This window comes from Mauremys reevesii, linkage group 11, assembly GCF_016161935.1.
Source record: "Mauremys reevesii isolate NIE-2019 linkage group 11, ASM1616193v1, whole genome shotgun sequence".
NCBI lineage: Eukaryota > Metazoa > Chordata > Testudines > Geoemydidae > Mauremys > Mauremys reevesii.
Window position 1 is genome coordinate 44,689,813 of NC_052633.1, and position 17,692 is coordinate 44,707,504.

A 17,692-nucleotide genomic window follows, 5' to 3' on the forward strand; every position below is an offset into this window, starting at 1 on the left:
CGGAACCTAAAAATATTCGAAGATGAATTCAAGACTCGACCAATACCCACCTTACCACATGCACCACATCAGCCTTTGTCATGTACCTCGCTCCCCAAAAAGCTGGTAAAGAGATGGGCCTTGCAGTGAACCCTAATGGTCAACAGACTGGGGCTATTTTCAACCAAGTTGAAGGCAGTAGATTCCAAGGTTGAGATGCTCTCAGAGAGAATGCCTGCTGGCAGCTCCCTTCTCTTGTAGACTGAGGGGGCTCCAGCACAAACACCTGACATTGCTATATAAATGAATGGTAGAACCTGCATTAGAAGGAATATCTCCCACATCTCTGTGGTCCTTAATAGAAGAGGCATTAAAGTTATGTTATCCCTAACAGAGAGTGAACTTGCTAATTGCTATAACTTCTACTCTGCCCCTGAGGCTAGTGCTGGTGCTAGCCCATTGGGGCCTTAAGCAGGAATATTTTGGGCCCATCCACACACAGCACATGCTAATAATTAATGGGGCGGGGCTTGAACTGCTTGGGGCCCTAAGCAATTTCTTAGTCTGTTTATCCCTAGCGCCAGCTTGGCCTGAGGTCCAGAATAAATTGGAATAAGATCTCATGCACTGCATATTATTGTATACAATTATTTCTATTTGACAGGCTATGATAAAGAAAACAATCAGTATGATCCTGAAGACTCTATGGATAACACTAGACATTATCAGTGTACCAAGAAACACTTTGAAGAGAAGAAAAGTGAGTCATCATCTTTGGTATCATCCATTGAAGATGAGCAGAAACCTCTCTTCTCTGAAATAATCAATTACCCATCAATGACAGGGAAAACTACAGGGCTGGACTTTGAAGACGTGGTGCGTGCAACAGAAAGGATCCATATTGACAAAAGAAGCCATTCTTGCAGAGGTAATCTATTCCATGTTGCTATTTTGTAAAGATGGCCTATTCATTTTTGCTCTGATGATCAGTGGGAGAGAAATAAACCTCTTCAGAATGCTTCTGTTGACAAATAATACATTAATTTAACTTTTAAGGATTTCATGAAACATTGACAAAATAATCTTCTTTCATGTCAAATGTGGAATGTTCAGAGAATTATTTCCCTTGAGAGGCACTATGGTTTGGCAGCCTGGGAATGAGATTGGAATCCAGGCGCTCTTAAATTTTAGTCTAGGCTTTGGAAATGACTTCCTGAATCATCTTGGATAAGTCATTTAAGCCAATATTTTCATTTCATTTCATAATGTTGGATGTCTCTATTTTTTGAATGCCTAAAATAAGTGGGCACCTTTGAAAAGCTGGTCCTTACTATCTCTGGATTAAATTTTCCCTTAGTTAATGATGGCTTTCACTATTGTAAACAAGGTCACAGGAATCACAGTTGTGGTGAGTCCATCAGATGGAGGTTGGAGTGAAAAAAGTTTGACTGCCCATCATGCTACAGTGATGGGTGCCAGTACCAAACCCTAGATAGAAAGCTAGATAGCGATACTAAATACTAATTTCACACACCCAGTCTAGATAAAGGTGATAAATATTTCATTTTCATAAATATTTAGAAAATGTTGAAAAAACATTTTGATTTTTTTTTCAAAAAATGTTGAGGTTTGTTTTTGACTTAAACAATTTAGTGAAATTGACATGAGTTCATGAAATATTTTGATGTCATCAAATTTCCATTTTTTGGAAAAAAAAGTTTTGCTCATAAACTTTTACCAGCTTAACCTATTTTCTTCATATTTTATACTATTGAACATTTAAAATTGTGTTAAAGCAATGCATAACAATGAAATTGAAAGACCTTATCTAGTTCTGTAATATTACTTAATTAAAAATGATGAAATATCACACAGGAACACATCTTGACTTCAGCAGGAAATTTGAGTAAGAAGAGCAGAATTTGGTTCTTAGTATATGTCATATAGTTTACAGTGATTAAGCAATCTCAGCTAACTTAATATGGAATGAGTGTTTTATATCATCTCATCAAACATTCTTTTTGTCTTTCTTTAAAGCCTTAAATTTCTGTGATAGGGTAAACTAATGAAAAGTCTATTTATACAACATTAAAGGTTTTGTTGCTGAAGATGCCTTTACAGTTGCTTCTGTTTTAAAGGACTACTTCTATGTTTAGTGCTTATTGCTTTTTTCCTCAACAATTTATTTCCTGGTACAATAAATTTAGCCACACAAACTCAGGGTCAACTTTAGGTTTCTAAGATATTATTTTAAATTATTCTAAAAACTAATCCAGCAGAACAACATATTTTTGATAGTCCAAAAACCAAGCTATGTGACATCTGGTCTTCTCAGGGTAAGGTCAAATGCTGATATAAACGTGTTTTTTACATATTGCTGTTTGAAAGCTTACCTTGCCCCTGCCGGTAGCCAGAGATGTGTCCTTGCAGCTATAGCAACGTTTTCCAAGGCAACCTAGTGCAGATTTTACTCTGAGCTAAATTTAGCAAGTCTAAAGGGTGCACATTTTGATTAAGACCACATACAAGCCAACATTTTGAGGGGGTGAATGGGTGTCTTTGTAATTCTGCATTTTTAGTGGTGTATTTGAAAGCTGATCACCTTTCTTATAGCTTTTATAAAAAGTCAGACTGGTTTTGATTGGTTTTAAATTAAATTAGCATCCCAGATATCAATTAGAAATTGATTTTATGTTCTCTAAAGGCAGTTGTAAATCTAATCTGAGTCTATAAGTATAAATCTTGTAAATATACATATAAATGAACTTCTATATAAGCTTCCATAATTTATTACCATTACCAAATATATATTTTTAGCCTAGTCCTTATTTTATTTTTTTGTTTTAAATGTTAGCAATTAATTTACTGTCCATGAAAGGAAGGGGTTATTAACCTTGAATTGGATAGGGTGGGACAGGCAGTGTAAATGTTGCCAGTGTAATCCTGACCTGCAGCACTCAATCCTGTTGTTTCAATCCTGAGCCTCTCTTAACAGCACAAGGGTAGCTTCTATGTAGCTGCTGCTCCCCATTCCCTCTCCCCTCCTCCCCGCTGCAGAACAATGCCATTTTCCACTCTTTGAGGCCTCCCATGGCCTTTATTCGGGTCATAGAATTTCATTCTTGAACTGTTTAGATTAACCAGGCCATATATTTATTAATTTAGTTCACATCTTGAGAACAATCCTCCGTTCTTCCAAGGCCATGCTGCGTAGAAATGTTTTGACTGTCTCCTGGCCACAGCTTTTGTGGCTGTTCATACATACACCTAAGAAGATGCACAGAACAAGGGGAGTGACTTATCCCTTGAAGGATATGTATAGATTAGATTATTAGATTAGATTATTATGGTCCTGTTTTGAATTCAAGTTAATTGGCAATTGCATTGTAATCTAGATACTCCACAAACATTTATTCCAGGACACAAACACCTGTCATTCAACCCAGGGCTGAGCCAGAGACACCAAGACGAGGTACAGGAAAATATGTGATTTTAGTAGGTGATTTATATGTAAAATCTAAGGGATTTTACAGAGCAGTAAAGAAGTGTAAACAAACAGCATTTATTGTTTACATTTCATTCCTGCTATTCATTGTCTATAATCAATGAGTTGCTTTTCCAATATCCTGCAAACATTCTACAAACAGATATGGATTAAGATTATGCTGGGTCTGAATCTGTCAGAATTTTGCTCCCTGCCCCTCTCATAAAGCTCTCCAGTTTCCTCAGACAACTGTAAATTGTACCATGCATGCTAGCTGAGTCAAAATTACACAATTCTCACCCTTTCCCCTGGGGGCATGTAGTGAGTGGTTGGAGAAACTGAATGGGCCATGGAGCCAAGGTGAAATCTCCTCCTCCTTCAGCCCTATTCATACTATCAGGTGCCTATTATACCTTATGACATTCACAGACTGACTATAGCCCTAGGAAACCCTGGGACCCCACAGATCCCAAAGAGCCATTAATCCAATAAAGCTCATCTCCCCCTTCTCTGATAAAAGGAGAGGATGAACTCCTTCTCCTTTTTGGTTTATGTGGTAAGAGCTCCCCTTCCTGATTCAATCTACTTTAATCACTGTATATAACTTTGGGAGGGACTTCCTTTCTTTACTATAGAATATGCTCCCATCTGGTAAAAGGATTAGCTGGGGGCATTTGGACAGGTCTCTCTGGTGTCCTCCAGAGGCCCTTCTTTCTTAGGGCTAGTCTACACTTACCTGCCGGGTCGACGCGGTGAGTTCGACTTCTCGATATTTTGAACTCCCCGCGCGCTCCGGTCGACTCCGGTACTCCACCACTGCAAAGGGCGGTGGCGGAGTCGACCTTGGAGCCGCGGACTTCGATCCCGCGGTGTCTGGACGGGTAAGTAGTTCGAACTAGGGTACTTCGAATTCAGCTACGCTATTCACGTAGCTGAACTTGCGTACCCTAGTTCGACCCCCACTCTTAGTGTAGACCTGCCCTTATAGGTAAGTCTCTAGCTGTTATGGTTGCAAAGAAAACCTTGAAAATGTGAAATAAGTGTAACCAATGAGGATGGAGTCATCTGCCTGGGTTTGAAGAGAGTCTGAACTAGTAGCTCCGAGAAGTGACGTGCCTCACCCTTTTCAATGGGTGCTAACATTAATGTCAATTATAATTCTTTAAATGTCAACATTGTTGATAATTACACCGCCCATCAAAGAATGTACAAAAGGAGAGGGAGTATATGATGATGCTCTACCCCAGCATTTCCCAAAGACTGTGCATAAAGGTTGCACCAACGATTGCTGGGGCAAGCATGGAAGATGTACAGACTAAGATGTTGGCCTTTAACAACATAAGAAGGAATTGCAGGACAGAGCTGTGATTGGCTTAATTTCCCTGAAGAGGGAGGGATTAATTTTCAAAGGTTTGCAAAACACTGGTTTATGTTCACTTGGCCGAACACTCCGAAAAATCAAGTGTAGAGACTGTAGCTCTAACTCTGTCATGCCATGCATTCCATAAGTTCAAATACATGTCTATTCTTAGTGGATCTCAGAGGTCAGTACGTTTATACTTCAAGAGGTTTGTTTTTTGGCAGACATCAGTGATAAAAGAAACTGGGAGTGGGAAAACACCAAGGAGCACCAGGAGGTCTCCAGACAGTCAACATTACCTCATGTTACATGGGGCATCTGTGAAACTGAAAGTGAGCTGACCTATGGGGAAGTGGAGCACCGGCTAGATTTACTTCAAGAACAACTCAACAGGTAAAAGCAATTATGTGACAGGATCACATTGGGTTGATAACACCACCATTGATATCAATGGAGCCACAACAAGGATGAATTTGGTGGGGGATTTTCACAAACACCTAAATGAATCATGAGTACAAATCTCATTGCAAGTCAATGGCACATGTGTTTCTAAGTCACTTAGGGCCAGATTTTTTTAAAGTATTAAGACTCCTAAAGATGCAGATAGGTGCATAGCAGAAATCGCAAAAGTGGCTAGGCACCCACCTGCATCTTTAAGTACTGAAATACAAATCTGGCCCTTAAGCCCTTTGTAGGTGCAGGTTTTTTACTCTCTCCGTCATCCCTCTTTCCCCTGAACTTTTCCTCTAAAAGCACTTCCTGGCTTTCTACACACAGTTCCTGTGCCCAGAAAATGGGAGGTGCTATGCTTTCCTGGGGATGTACTGAGCAAACCAGCTGTCTTCCTTGCAGAAGCAGCATTTGTATTATAGGCATCTTCATTTTTTGATGAGTAAACCTCCTTTTGCAGCTGTCTCTATAATAAACAGCCATGGGAGTATCACAAGTGCAAAACACATGTACCACAATAGAAAACAGTCATTTTCTTTGTCAAAATACTGAATGTGTAAGTTACCTTTGCTAATATATCTTCCTTCTCCCCCTCCCTATTGGTGTCTAGCATATATAGTTGGTGGCTAAACAGAATAGCTCATGGAATCTTAAAAATATGGTGAAAGTATTCTGATCAGTCATACACTATCATGTATACTATAATTTACTATGTAATTTCAGTTCATTTTAAGTTGGCCTGTGTTCAGGTCTGTGGCTTTTTATTATTTTCCCCAGAATTCCATTACTCTCAACATTTTTGCCATGACAATTACACAATTTAACTCCAAATTTACCATGATACAAATTCAGCCTTAATTATACTTTAGTATATCTTCATTGGCACACTGCATTGTACATTTTAACAAGCAATTGAAAGCAAGTCTTGCCTCCTTTGCCTTCTGTGAACCAAACTTCAGTATTCTCATTTCTAGTGACATACTATATGTTACAAGATACATGTTTCAACATGTAGGTTGAAATTCCTATAAATCATGAATGAAGTAGAACTATGTAGGTATTTATCTACCTATCTAATCTAACTAGGCACTTACAGGGCTCCCATCACAGCATTTGAGGATTTATACATAATAATGTCTTGCTTATTATTCTTTCCTTTTCTTTAAATCCTAAATGTCTCTAGAGCTATTTCTCAGGGCTGGTATTAGGTTTATTGATGCCATAGACAAAGATTTTGCGGCAGGGAGTTTTCTGATGAACTGCTGAGATTTTAGTTTTATTTATTTCTTTTTCTGGATTTTATCCACATCTCACTTCATTTATTAATTCTTTTGGTGCTTGTTAAGGTACCTTTGTGTCTCCTGGATTCTGGGCCTGGCTAGTCCCTGACACAGGCCAGATCAGCTGCAAGGGAACTACTCTAATTTATGCAAGCTTTGAACAACTATTCTAGTGACCCAGAAAAGTCAGAGAGCAATGCGCCCTGGGCACACCTCCCTGCCTCCTCCTACCCTCAGCCCTGCCCCTGATATGATGCTAAACTGGGGGTACATGGTGGACTGGTATAGGGTTTTGTACAAGCTGGGGAAGCCCAGTGACCTACTATCACTCTCTTTCTGCTGCTTTTATGCCCAGCCACAATATGGCTGTTTTTTAAGGGTTGGTTTGTTTGTTTGGCTGTTCTTTGTGGGGTGGTTGTAAATGGTCAAGTGAGAAAGAATGAAGAGTAGAAGAAATTAGAACTCTCTGATTTGGAGTGGTGGGGAACTGAGAGGAGGGCCATTCTAGAAATAATTTTAAAAAAAGGCAGGGGAAGTAGGGGCAGAGAGGTACAAGAGGGCAAAATTATCAACCAAGTTCCCAAATTCTTGCACATCTTCTATTCAAAAAGGAATCATGTCATCATTTTAGCAGACATGCTCTCTGGATGGTGGTGCTGCTGCAGCATTTTTTCCCTGTTGTATCGGCAGGATGCTTACTCTGAGGTCAATATTGGTATATTGGCAATCAGCACACAACGTAAGGGAGCTGAGCAGAGGATTAATAGGACATGAATGGGTATAACCGCACGGCTTCAGCCGTGCATTAGGTTGCTTTTATAAAAGCTGATGCCACAAAATCTATGGCAACAACAGCTGACCTAGGAGCAATGTTTCCTTTAATATCTATGTGCGGAGCAAAGGCATCTTCAGCGTCCATTAGGGGACAGAGGTCAGGTGCAAGTTTAGGGTTTAGTACACAGCAAAAATCTGCTAGAGCAGGAGTAATTCTGCTGCTGCAGAGCTATAGTCGGGACGTTCACAACACTGAGGGCTGTTGACATAAAAATTTGTTTACAGTGAAAATGATTCTGTCAGGATATGAGTTCCAATACATGAGGATTTATATCCAGATTACAATCTGTTATAACACATTGTGTGGTCTCCTAGCAGCTGGGGAGGCACAATAGGCATTACCCATTGCTGAGTCTGTTAATTATGTTGGCAAGACAACTTGAAAATCATTTCAGTGCCATGGCAATGGAAGCGTGGAGAAGATAAGCAGACTCAAATGTTGTGACTTACACCAAGGTTTATTTAAACTTTCAGGATTCATGCACCAAATCACAAAGAGTTAGTCAGTCAGTCAAACAGTCAATAAATATACCACTTTTGAACATCAACTATGTTGAGTTTAGTTCTGAATTTTGAACACAGCTTCAGATCAGTTCTTCCCCTCCGCCCCCCGCATCCTACTTCAAATTCTAATAATTCACCATGCACCTAAAGAGATTACTGTTTTCAAGACCTTTACTTAAAACAACCAGATTGCCCTACAGTTTCCTGCTGTGGGAAAACATCAATTATGTTGCCTTGTTGTGTTGTATCCCCTTAGAAGTAGCTTTGGGACTGTCAGAGTTTTCTGTTGCTTTAGAAATCCTGGACCAGATCCTCAGCCTGTATAAATCAACACAGCTCCAGTTAAATCAATGGGGGCTATGCCAGTTTATGTCAGCTGAGAATCTGGCCCCCAATATTCATATCAATTGCAAACAGAAATGATAGTAATGTATTATTCTTACATTAAACTCTAACTAAGGTCTGGAGCAAACATTAGAATGTATATTCTGTATGAGAGCGTGAGCTGCTAGCCATGGAATGGCTCAGTGCTCCCCCTTCTGTTCTTTCCTATTCAAAACATGATAATACTGTTACACGGAATGGCTTGCTTTAATAAACTGCAGATCCCCCTTGAATGCATTTGTAATCGGTGTGTTAAAACATAATCATCCATGACCATGTGTTAATTGATTTCATATTACTTCCCTAGGCTTGAATCCCAAATGACTGCTGACATTCAAACCATCCTGCAGCTACTGCAGAGGCAGTCAACACTCATTCCACCTGCATATAGTATAGTGACTGCAAGTGCAGAATATCAACAGCCAGCTATCCGGGTGATGCAAAGCCTTCATCCTATAGTATCTATTAAAACAGATAGAAGCTTCAGTCCTTCATCACAGGTATGGATGTGCCCAGAATCAACTATAGTGATTGATTAACGTTGTTACCTACTGCTGGAAGACTGAGCATTTGTTCTGTAGTTTTCTGAACAGGAAATTGTAACTTGGCCAAATGTCTCCACAGGATTCATCTAGTTATATTATTTTGGAAGCAAATCTCTAGAGGTCAAATTTCCTACTGTGTAGAAGCCAAAATAGGTCTCAAAGCTACAAATTTAGTCATCATCATGCATTTAGCAATGGTTGTGGACCCCACAGAAAAATATAGAGGCAGGCCCAAGTCACGAAAGGGTAGATTGTGGTTAGCCCTGCAGGGGAGCATGTGGAAGGACTCAAGAAATCTCCAGTCTTGACCCAAGGCTTGCCTTGAGGCACATCTTGCTTGCACCAGCCTTGCAGAAACTCATGCTTGCACCAGCCATGCAGAAACTGTATGCTGCCTAAGTGGGTGGGGGAGGATTACACTCCCTCAGCACTCCTGGAGGTAATGTGCATGTGCCAGAGAGTTGCCACCAGGGCATCTCTGCACACTTTCTATCGCAGGCTCTGACTTAAAAGATACAGAATAACTCAGTGTTTGGATCTGTATCCAGATCCACACTGCCCCAAGGTTAGGAATTTGATACAGTCACAGATTTTGATTCTGAACTGCCCCAGATTTTGGAGGTATTCAGAGACCCAGGAGCTCAGTGTTGGCCCATCTCAAGACAGTTCAGTCTCTGACTGAAAATTTTCGTCGGATGTAGAGCCAGGAAGAAGGGGGGGATTTCCTGGTTTATCCTCCAAATAAATCCTGGGCAGAATTGCATTCGACTACAATTAATTGAACACAATATTTAGTGAAAATCGTTGATTTCTCTGCTCATGTTTCAGACTCGGTTTGCAAAGAATGGTTTGGGGTTGGGTTTTTTCGGGGGGGGGGGGGGATTTTGTTCATTTTCAGTAGAAACAGGAATATCCATGAGACTATTTTAAATATATTGTCACCTAATTTCTTTTCCTTTCTCTCAGTGTCCTGAATTTCTAGACCTTGAAAAATCGAAACTTAAATCCAAAGAATCCCTCTCAAGTGGAGTACATCTTAACACAGCCTCAGAAGACAATTTGGCTTCTTTTTTAGAACAAGAACATGACCAGTCTTTAGAGTTTCACCCACAGCATTGTAAAACTTATCTTCATTCCATTAGGCATCCTTCCTTGCCAGATTCTTCCCTAAACACTATAGGAATCTTGGGTCTTCATAGGCATGTTTCTGATCCTGGTCTTCCTGGGAAATAATCCTTTTATACTATTACTTCACATAAAATGTAAGTGCTTTTAATGGCTGTTTTCCTTTTTTTTTTTTTTATTTGTATTTAAATCCTCTATACTTGACTCAGGGGCTACAAGGATATACCATTATATGCAAAAGTACTGTATATTTTCCTAAATTTGAAGCTTGTAAGGTAAAGTTGAGCAGTTACGATGTAAATATATATATATATATAAAAAAACTGTATGTTCCAAATGTAAAACTGCCAGCATTCTCAAGGCACCTTATATTTTTTAATTTTTTTAAAACACATGCATGTTCTGAAATTACAATTTATGTTGCATGGAAATTACCATTTACTGCTTTCACTGAAATGGTACTTTATTGTGGATAAGCCTTCAAAGCAAATAAGAGACCAGGTGATGATGATAATCCACACGGTCGTAACTCATACTTCACTGAGCTCTTCTAGTTCAAACCAAAACCTTTTTCCAACTCACATTTGAGAAGATACAATTATCCTTCTTGTACTGAGCATTTTACAGTCAGTGGCCATCATTCTGCTACTTAGAGAAAGAATAAGAGAACAATGTCTACCACGTTCTAAAACATTAAGATATAGTACAGAAAGCAGTCGCTTCAAAGCAAATTGAAGTAGGTCACTATTTTAACAGGTAGAACAATAGTGCTACACAATGGGAAAGTATTGTCACTGATTGCATCTACAAGACCATGCTAACTGAATAATTTATGTTTTCTGTATTTTGGGATTTTTATTTTTATCCTCAACATGACTAAAAGGTTGGCTGTCATAAACAGGCAGGTAGTTCTCATGTCACTCAAACATAATCAAATGCAATAAATATAATTTCTATGTAATACAGAAGACTGTGTTCCTTTTGTTCAGTGCAAACTACTAACCAGCTGTATAATTAAAATATTTTACAAGTTTTCTTTTTATAATTATCAAAATTGTTGTTTGTGATATCTCTTTTTACCTACTGGTTCCTCCATAGAGAGCTAGCGAATATATATATATATATATATATATATACACACACACACACATCTATGTGCATATGTGTGTGTCTACATATACATGTATATGTAATATATATGTATATACATACAAATATGTGTATATATCTACACATGTATGTGAGTATAGATATATGTATATATACATATGTACATATGTAAAATCACTTTAAAGTACAGTTGTAAACTTTCTTATTACAAAACAAGTAATCTTGTGTCCAAAGCTGACTATACTAGAATAAATTGAGTTAAGGTCCACAGGCTTTAAATACAGTATGTACTGTATATGCATAATGCTTTGTCAATACTTAGATTTAATTTTATTAAAATATTATACTGCTTCAAATATTGTGTTTGTTTTAGAAATAACTGACCTTTTTTATTCCTGTTTTTAAATATCTAAAGGTGGTCATGTGATTTTCTAATCTTAAATGAAGCTTTAAAGTAGAAATCCCCTTGGAGGGGAACTCTGCTGAGTTCTGAAAAAGCAGCGACACAGGCAAGTTAATGGATGGGCATATATAATTTAAACTATAACCAAACTGAAAGTTAGGCTCTAGAAATGCTAAGGACTGATGCTACGGCGATTGCCCCACATATGTACAAGCACTGGTTCTGGCAGGTCAGAGTTTATAGTAGTGCCCTCACAGATTTTGTATCTTGATTCATGGCAGCTTTAGTCATATCTAGCAAGTAGATAAACACAAGAGACCCCATTCTCCTCCCCTTATGTCATTGGGTTAGTCATGGTTTTATTTGTGTGTACAGAAATCAAATTTAACTTACTAATTTACACTATTGCAAGTGAGAAGAGAATCAGGCCCTTGGCACATGGGATCTGGTTCTCTTCTTGCTCACTCTAGTTTTACATCAGTGGTGAAAGAACCCAACCCTGAAAGGTGTGGGGGGTCCTCAACTCCCACGGCAGCCAGGAGGTGTGGTGGTAGTTTCACACATCCCAGGACTGGAGCCTAAGTGAGGTCAGAATCAGGCCCACTAGCATTCTCTGCTCAGAATCACTGAAATGAAACCGAGATGCTGAACAATGAGTAAATACCAGCTACCTTCACCGTTTTGAGCTGTAAGAGTTCATTGTTTCTGCTTTATCTTAATGAGGCAACCATCTGCTAAATGTTAATGCCTATTACCAAGTACAAAACAGCACAATTTCTAGCTAACCCACAAATATTTTTGTAGATTACAAATAGTCTGATTTAAATTAAGAATTAAATTAAAGTAAATGAAGGAGATAGAGTTTAGCAAATGCATTTCATACTATAGCTTTCCACAATCCTGCAGTGGGACCCACTGTAACACACAGGCCAGGGACAGCTCAGAGGAGTACAGCTGCTTCTCCTCTACTATATGCAGAGGAAGAGCTCCTCCCCTTATCCATCTCCCCAAGCAAAGGACTCTGAAGTGGGAGTGGCTGTAGGGGATGGTACTTGGATAAGGAGTTTCTGAGGCTTCCAGCCTCTTGCCAGTAGATGGAGCAGCAAAACATAATGAAGGAAGTCATAATATCACAACTAGGAGACATCCATCCATCCATCCGTTCTCCAGTAATGGGGGAAAGATCAGTCCACCCTTCAAGTGGCAATGGGGGAGAAAGACCCACTGCCTCCAGCTCTTTCTCCCCTCAGGGAGCATATAAAGTAAGATTCTATACAAAACTCTATCTTTGGAACAGTCTTAATCTTCTACATTGCATGAAATGGCATCAGGCACTTCAAACATTCCTGGTCCAGTCCCACCATTGTCCCGCCTTCTTGTTTTTGAATCAGCAAGATGGCTCCATCTTGGTGACGTTTACATTTATAGAAATGGGGATGGAACACCTACTGTCAAGGCTGAATCCCCACTCAGTCACTTTGAGTGCAGAAGGTGGGGGCCTGCAAGGATTCCAAAAAATAATACTTGCCATTCCAGGCTTGTATTACACTCCCAAGGTTACAGCTTCTCTCTGACCTTGGCTTGGTAAACGCTGACACCACCCAAATGCAAAAAAAAAAAACCTTTTTACCCAGGAAGGAGCACTTGGGAATTCTTCCCTGTGGGGTATCCTCAAGCTGAGAAAGAAAACAAAGGAAATTTGCTGTGGCTACCAGCTAATCAAACAACATGCACAAACCTCTTAGGACACCAAAACTCCAATCCTGTTCTTAAAAAATATTTCTTTACAAAAATTTTATTAAAAACAAAAAGGAAAAAATACATCTGGAACCTAGGCTTTTTGCTAGATCTTAAAAGAAATAATTACAAAAATTAAGCACCCAAAATATCTTTCTTAAAGGTTACAAGCAAACAAAAGCATCTGGGGTTAGCACATAGGAGATCCACAAGCCAAAATAAAAAAATAAATAAACCTAATCGTGTCTGTTTAAACATGCCCTGTCCAATAATTTCTTCTAGGTATGGAGGATGACTTTTTATACCTGATTCAAGCATTACACAGTATTCCTGCTGCCCTCTGTTCCCTTCTTTCCCAGAGAGACACAACACACAAACAAAGGGAAGTTATTTTCTCCCATTTTAAAAAGTTCTAGCCCTCCCATTGGCTTTTGGGCAGGTGCCCACTCCTTTTCCTTTACCCGGGGAACTTCGTTAACCCTTTACAGGTAAAGCAAGCAGAGAACAGCCACCAAGAGGGACTTTATAGCTAACTGGCTGGCTGAGTGTCCCTTCATTTATCACACCAACCCAGCTCCATCCATGGCTGAAACACACCCACCTACGCACACACCGTTCATGCAGCTGGCTATGGCCTGCCTGAGCACAACTCCACTCAAGTACATTTCTTCTCTTGCTACCATTCTCTCCTTTGCTGCTTCTATTGCCACTTAGTGAAGTCATGCCACATTACCCTATAACTTCAAGACTTGTGACCAGTATTGCTGTGCACTTCCACCTATTTTGATTCACTTTAACCACTGAGAGAAGAATTTGAGAGGCAAACTAATAAAGGAGTCTAACATGGCTATTTGCATAAAGCGTTTGAATGTGTCAGCTGTTTACAACTATTCTTAAGAAATGTTTGAATTCTCTCGCATATTGGCACAGATTCATTTCTTAGCTGGTCTCTGCACATCCTTAGAGCCCTTTGTACAAACTAGATGAAAATACGATGCTGCCTGTAGTGAATATCAACAAGTTGGAGCATCCTTTGCATTATTTTAGCCAATACTAATTGTATGGCTCTGGGGACCAGTTTATCAAGTTCAAATCTCTCTGAGTTGGAAGGTTGGCAAGGGACCATGAAAATTGTTTCTCCCCTCCCCAGCTACCTTCCTGGGAGCCTGGTGGATAGAATCCCTGTGTTCAAACCCTGGAAGTGAAAGTGTCTAACATCTGGTCCAGAGACTGACGCTACTTCGGATAGGTTGTAATGCCAGCTGAACACTAAATGTGCAGAGCATCCCAGCTGCACATGTATGTAGAGTGGCCTCCCTGAAGACAGATAGCCATGACCATGTCCCTTGCAGACCCATTGGATTGCAGTGTAGGAACTGAAAGGTTGTTAGTCTCACCATGGTGCTGTATAAAAGCCATGGTAAGGGTGAAGAAAAGTCAGTGTTGCTGCATGAAGGGTCAACTGACTCCACAATCCCTGGGAAGAGCTAGTCCCATCTAAACTCCACAATCCCCTATCTCCCTTCAGTATGACGATTCCTAGGAAATCCCAGTTTCCTTTGCAGAGATTTCCTGTCGCTCTGTCCCCTCCCAGGGATTTCTCCATAGGATAGAGCAGTTTTCAGATCTTTTCGTCACTTTACATAGTTCTACTTTTATTTACTACCTCAGTCACCTCCTGGATGCTCCTTTATTGCTGTGCTGTGCTGTAGTGGCCTGCTTGATTCTTCCCATGCAGAAGGCAATGAAAGTTTGCCCCTGACTTTAATGGGCTCTAGGTGAGGTTGTAAATGTGCTTTTTTTTAAAGAAAGATTAACAGTTAGAGTTGGCCACTTTTTTTGAAACCCCAATCTGCCTGGAGAAGACCCAGCACTTGTATTCAAATGAGCCCATCCACTGATTGGTTTCAGTGGCACTTTCCTGGGGCCACATTTATCTTTCACATTTTTATATAAAAATCTCAATTATATTCTGTCTTTTTAATTTTTTTATATATGAAATCAAATTTGCCAGTTGTGAGAAAGTATCTGAGAAATTCACAAATGGCTAATGCAAGCTAAAGCAAAGTGTGTTTTAAATATAATGTGCCAGCTAGTATAAATCAGCATAGCTATCCATGAAGTTACACTGCCCTACATAATCTAAGGAGCTGACACAGAGTTTAAAGATATCATTCACAGCTGGGACACCAGGCAAGCGTCAAAAACTATGCACAAAAATACTGTTAAAAGAACATTATTAATGTTGCAAAGTCAAGAACTCAAAAGTTAGAAAAAGTCAGAATTAAAGTGTCTCATGCAACCTTAATTCTCCCCACTTGTGCCTATGCATTATGATACAGTCTTTAACTGCATGATCATATACTATATTTTCCACAGGATGCCTGCTTCATTCAGTGCACCTTTTCTGAGAGCTAAATCCAAACAGCAAGACTTCTTCAGTGAATTTTTATTACATTAAAACTATTTTACAGCTTATGTATATAATGATTCTTCATTTAACAGGTTTTACTCAAAATGAAGGGATTTTGATGCCTTTTTTTTTTTAAATAAACGTAAGAGCAAAACTTGCTGGTGTTTGAAACTACTGGCTCCCTTGAGAGGAACCTTAATTTTGCAGCCTTCTTATGCTTTATAATATGTGTATACTGCAAAATTACATGGAAGCTCCATTTTTATTTTTATTTTTTTGTTCTTCCTTCAAAGCCCACTCTTTTCATTCCATCTTTTCTTCTCCACTCCTCCTTTTCTTCTGATACCAAGAAAGGAAAACATAATATGTCCATTTTAGTTTGTGAGAGTGAAAATGTTGGCCTGGCTTGTTCTTTTTGACTACTATAGATGTCAGCTGATACCTACTAAAAACACATATTGGAAGAGATGAAATTATGCAGCAAAGTTCAAATCTGGATGAGACCTAGATTTGAGGATTTTGGTTTAGGCCCATCTCTGTTTAATGAGCATGGATGGAATATTACTTGGAGTCTGCAACATGGCAGGAGAGGGGCATAGCTTCTGTAATGAAAGGTGGATATAACATTCCATCATAAGCTTTCAATTATTTACAATATTAGTTATGTTGACTATTCCTGCATTTTGAACATGAGTATATACTAGTAGTTTGAGCCTGATTCACCTTTCTCTAAACCGGGAAGAAGTAATTCCAGGGAAGCCAACAGAATTACAAATACCAAATTTTACACCATTTTCCGGCTATGTCTACACTGCACTTTTGTCGGTAAATGTATAATGTTTATTCATGCACATATTCTGTAATCTATAATTCATTAGCAATTTGCCATTTTCAGAAGACATTGAGCTAGTTCCTTGTTTGACTTTTTGATGTCATTATTTCTTTGACAATGTTTTGACTGGAATTTTGCAGTATCCATAAGATTGGTTTTATTTCTTTAATCATGAAAAGTCAAGTGGTTTTTACACTAAGAATTCTCCTTATTTAAAAATGTGTATGCTCTCCTCATATAGAATCATAGAATTGGAAGGAACCTCGAGAGGTCATCTAGCCCAGTCCCCTGCACTCAAGGCAGGACTAAGTATTATAGCCACCATCCCTGACAGGTGTTTGTCCAACCTGCTCTTAAAAATCCCCAATGATGGAGATTCCACAACATCCCTAGGCAATTTATTCCAGTGCTTAATCATTCTGACAGTTAGGAAGTTTTTCCTAATGTCCAACCTAAACTGCTCTTGCTGCAATTTAAGCCCATTGCTTCTTGTTCTATCCTCAGAGGTTAAGAAGAACAATTTTTCTCCCTCCTCCTTGTAACCTTTTATGTACTTGAAAACTGTTATCATGTCCCCCATCAGTCTTCTCTTTTCCAGACTAAACAAACCCAATTTTTTCAATCTTCCCTCATAGGTCATGTTTTCTAGATCTTTAATCATTTTTGTTGCTCTTCTCTGGACTTTCTCCAATTTGTCCACATCTTTCCTGAAATGTGGTGCCCAGAACTGGACACAATATTCTAGTTGAGGCCTAATCAGCGGAGAGTAGAGTGGAAGAATTACTTCTTGTGTCTTGCTTACAATACTCCTGCTAATACATCCCAGAATTATGTTTATTTTTTTTGCAAGAGCGTTACACTGTTGACTCATATTTAGCTTGTAATCCACTATGACCCCTAGATCCCTTTCCGCAGTACTCCTTCCTAGGCAGTTATTTTGTATGTGTGCAACTGATTGTTACTTCCTAAGTAGCGTATTTTGCATTTGTCCTTATTGAATTTCATCCTATTTACTTCAAACCATTTCTCCACTTTGTCCAGATCATTTTGAATTTTAATCCTATCCTCCAAAGCACTTGCAACCCTTTCCAACTTTCTATCATCTGCAAACTTTATAAGTGTACTCTCTATGCCATTATCTAAATCAATGATGAAGATATTGAACAGTCCTGGACCCAGAACCGATCCCTGCAGGACTCCACTCATTATGCCCTTCCAGCATGACTATGAACCACTGATAACTACTCTCTGG

At 39.2% G+C, this 17,692-nt stretch overlaps 1 protein-coding gene across 3 annotated transcripts in view; it reads left to right on the forward strand.

The window, feature by feature from the left end:
• KCNH7 (potassium voltage-gated channel subfamily H member 7) overlaps positions 1 to 10,233 on the forward strand; it is a 320,233-nt gene extending 310,000 nt beyond the window's left edge. For all 3 annotated transcript variants that reach the window (XM_039495387.1, XM_039495388.1, XM_039495390.1), the window contains 4 exons: positions 644 to 907; positions 5,048 to 5,216; positions 8,583 to 8,775; positions 9,787 to 10,233. In XM_039495387.1, the coding sequence (XP_039351321.1) occupies positions 644 to 907; positions 5,048 to 5,216; positions 8,583 to 8,775; positions 9,787 to 10,053 (893 nt within the window). In that variant the 3' untranslated portion in view covers positions 10,054 to 10,233. The remainder of the gene's footprint in view (positions 1 to 643; positions 908 to 5,047; positions 5,217 to 8,582; positions 8,776 to 9,786) is intronic.
• The last annotated feature ends 7,459 nt before the right edge of the window (positions 10,234 to 17,692 follow it).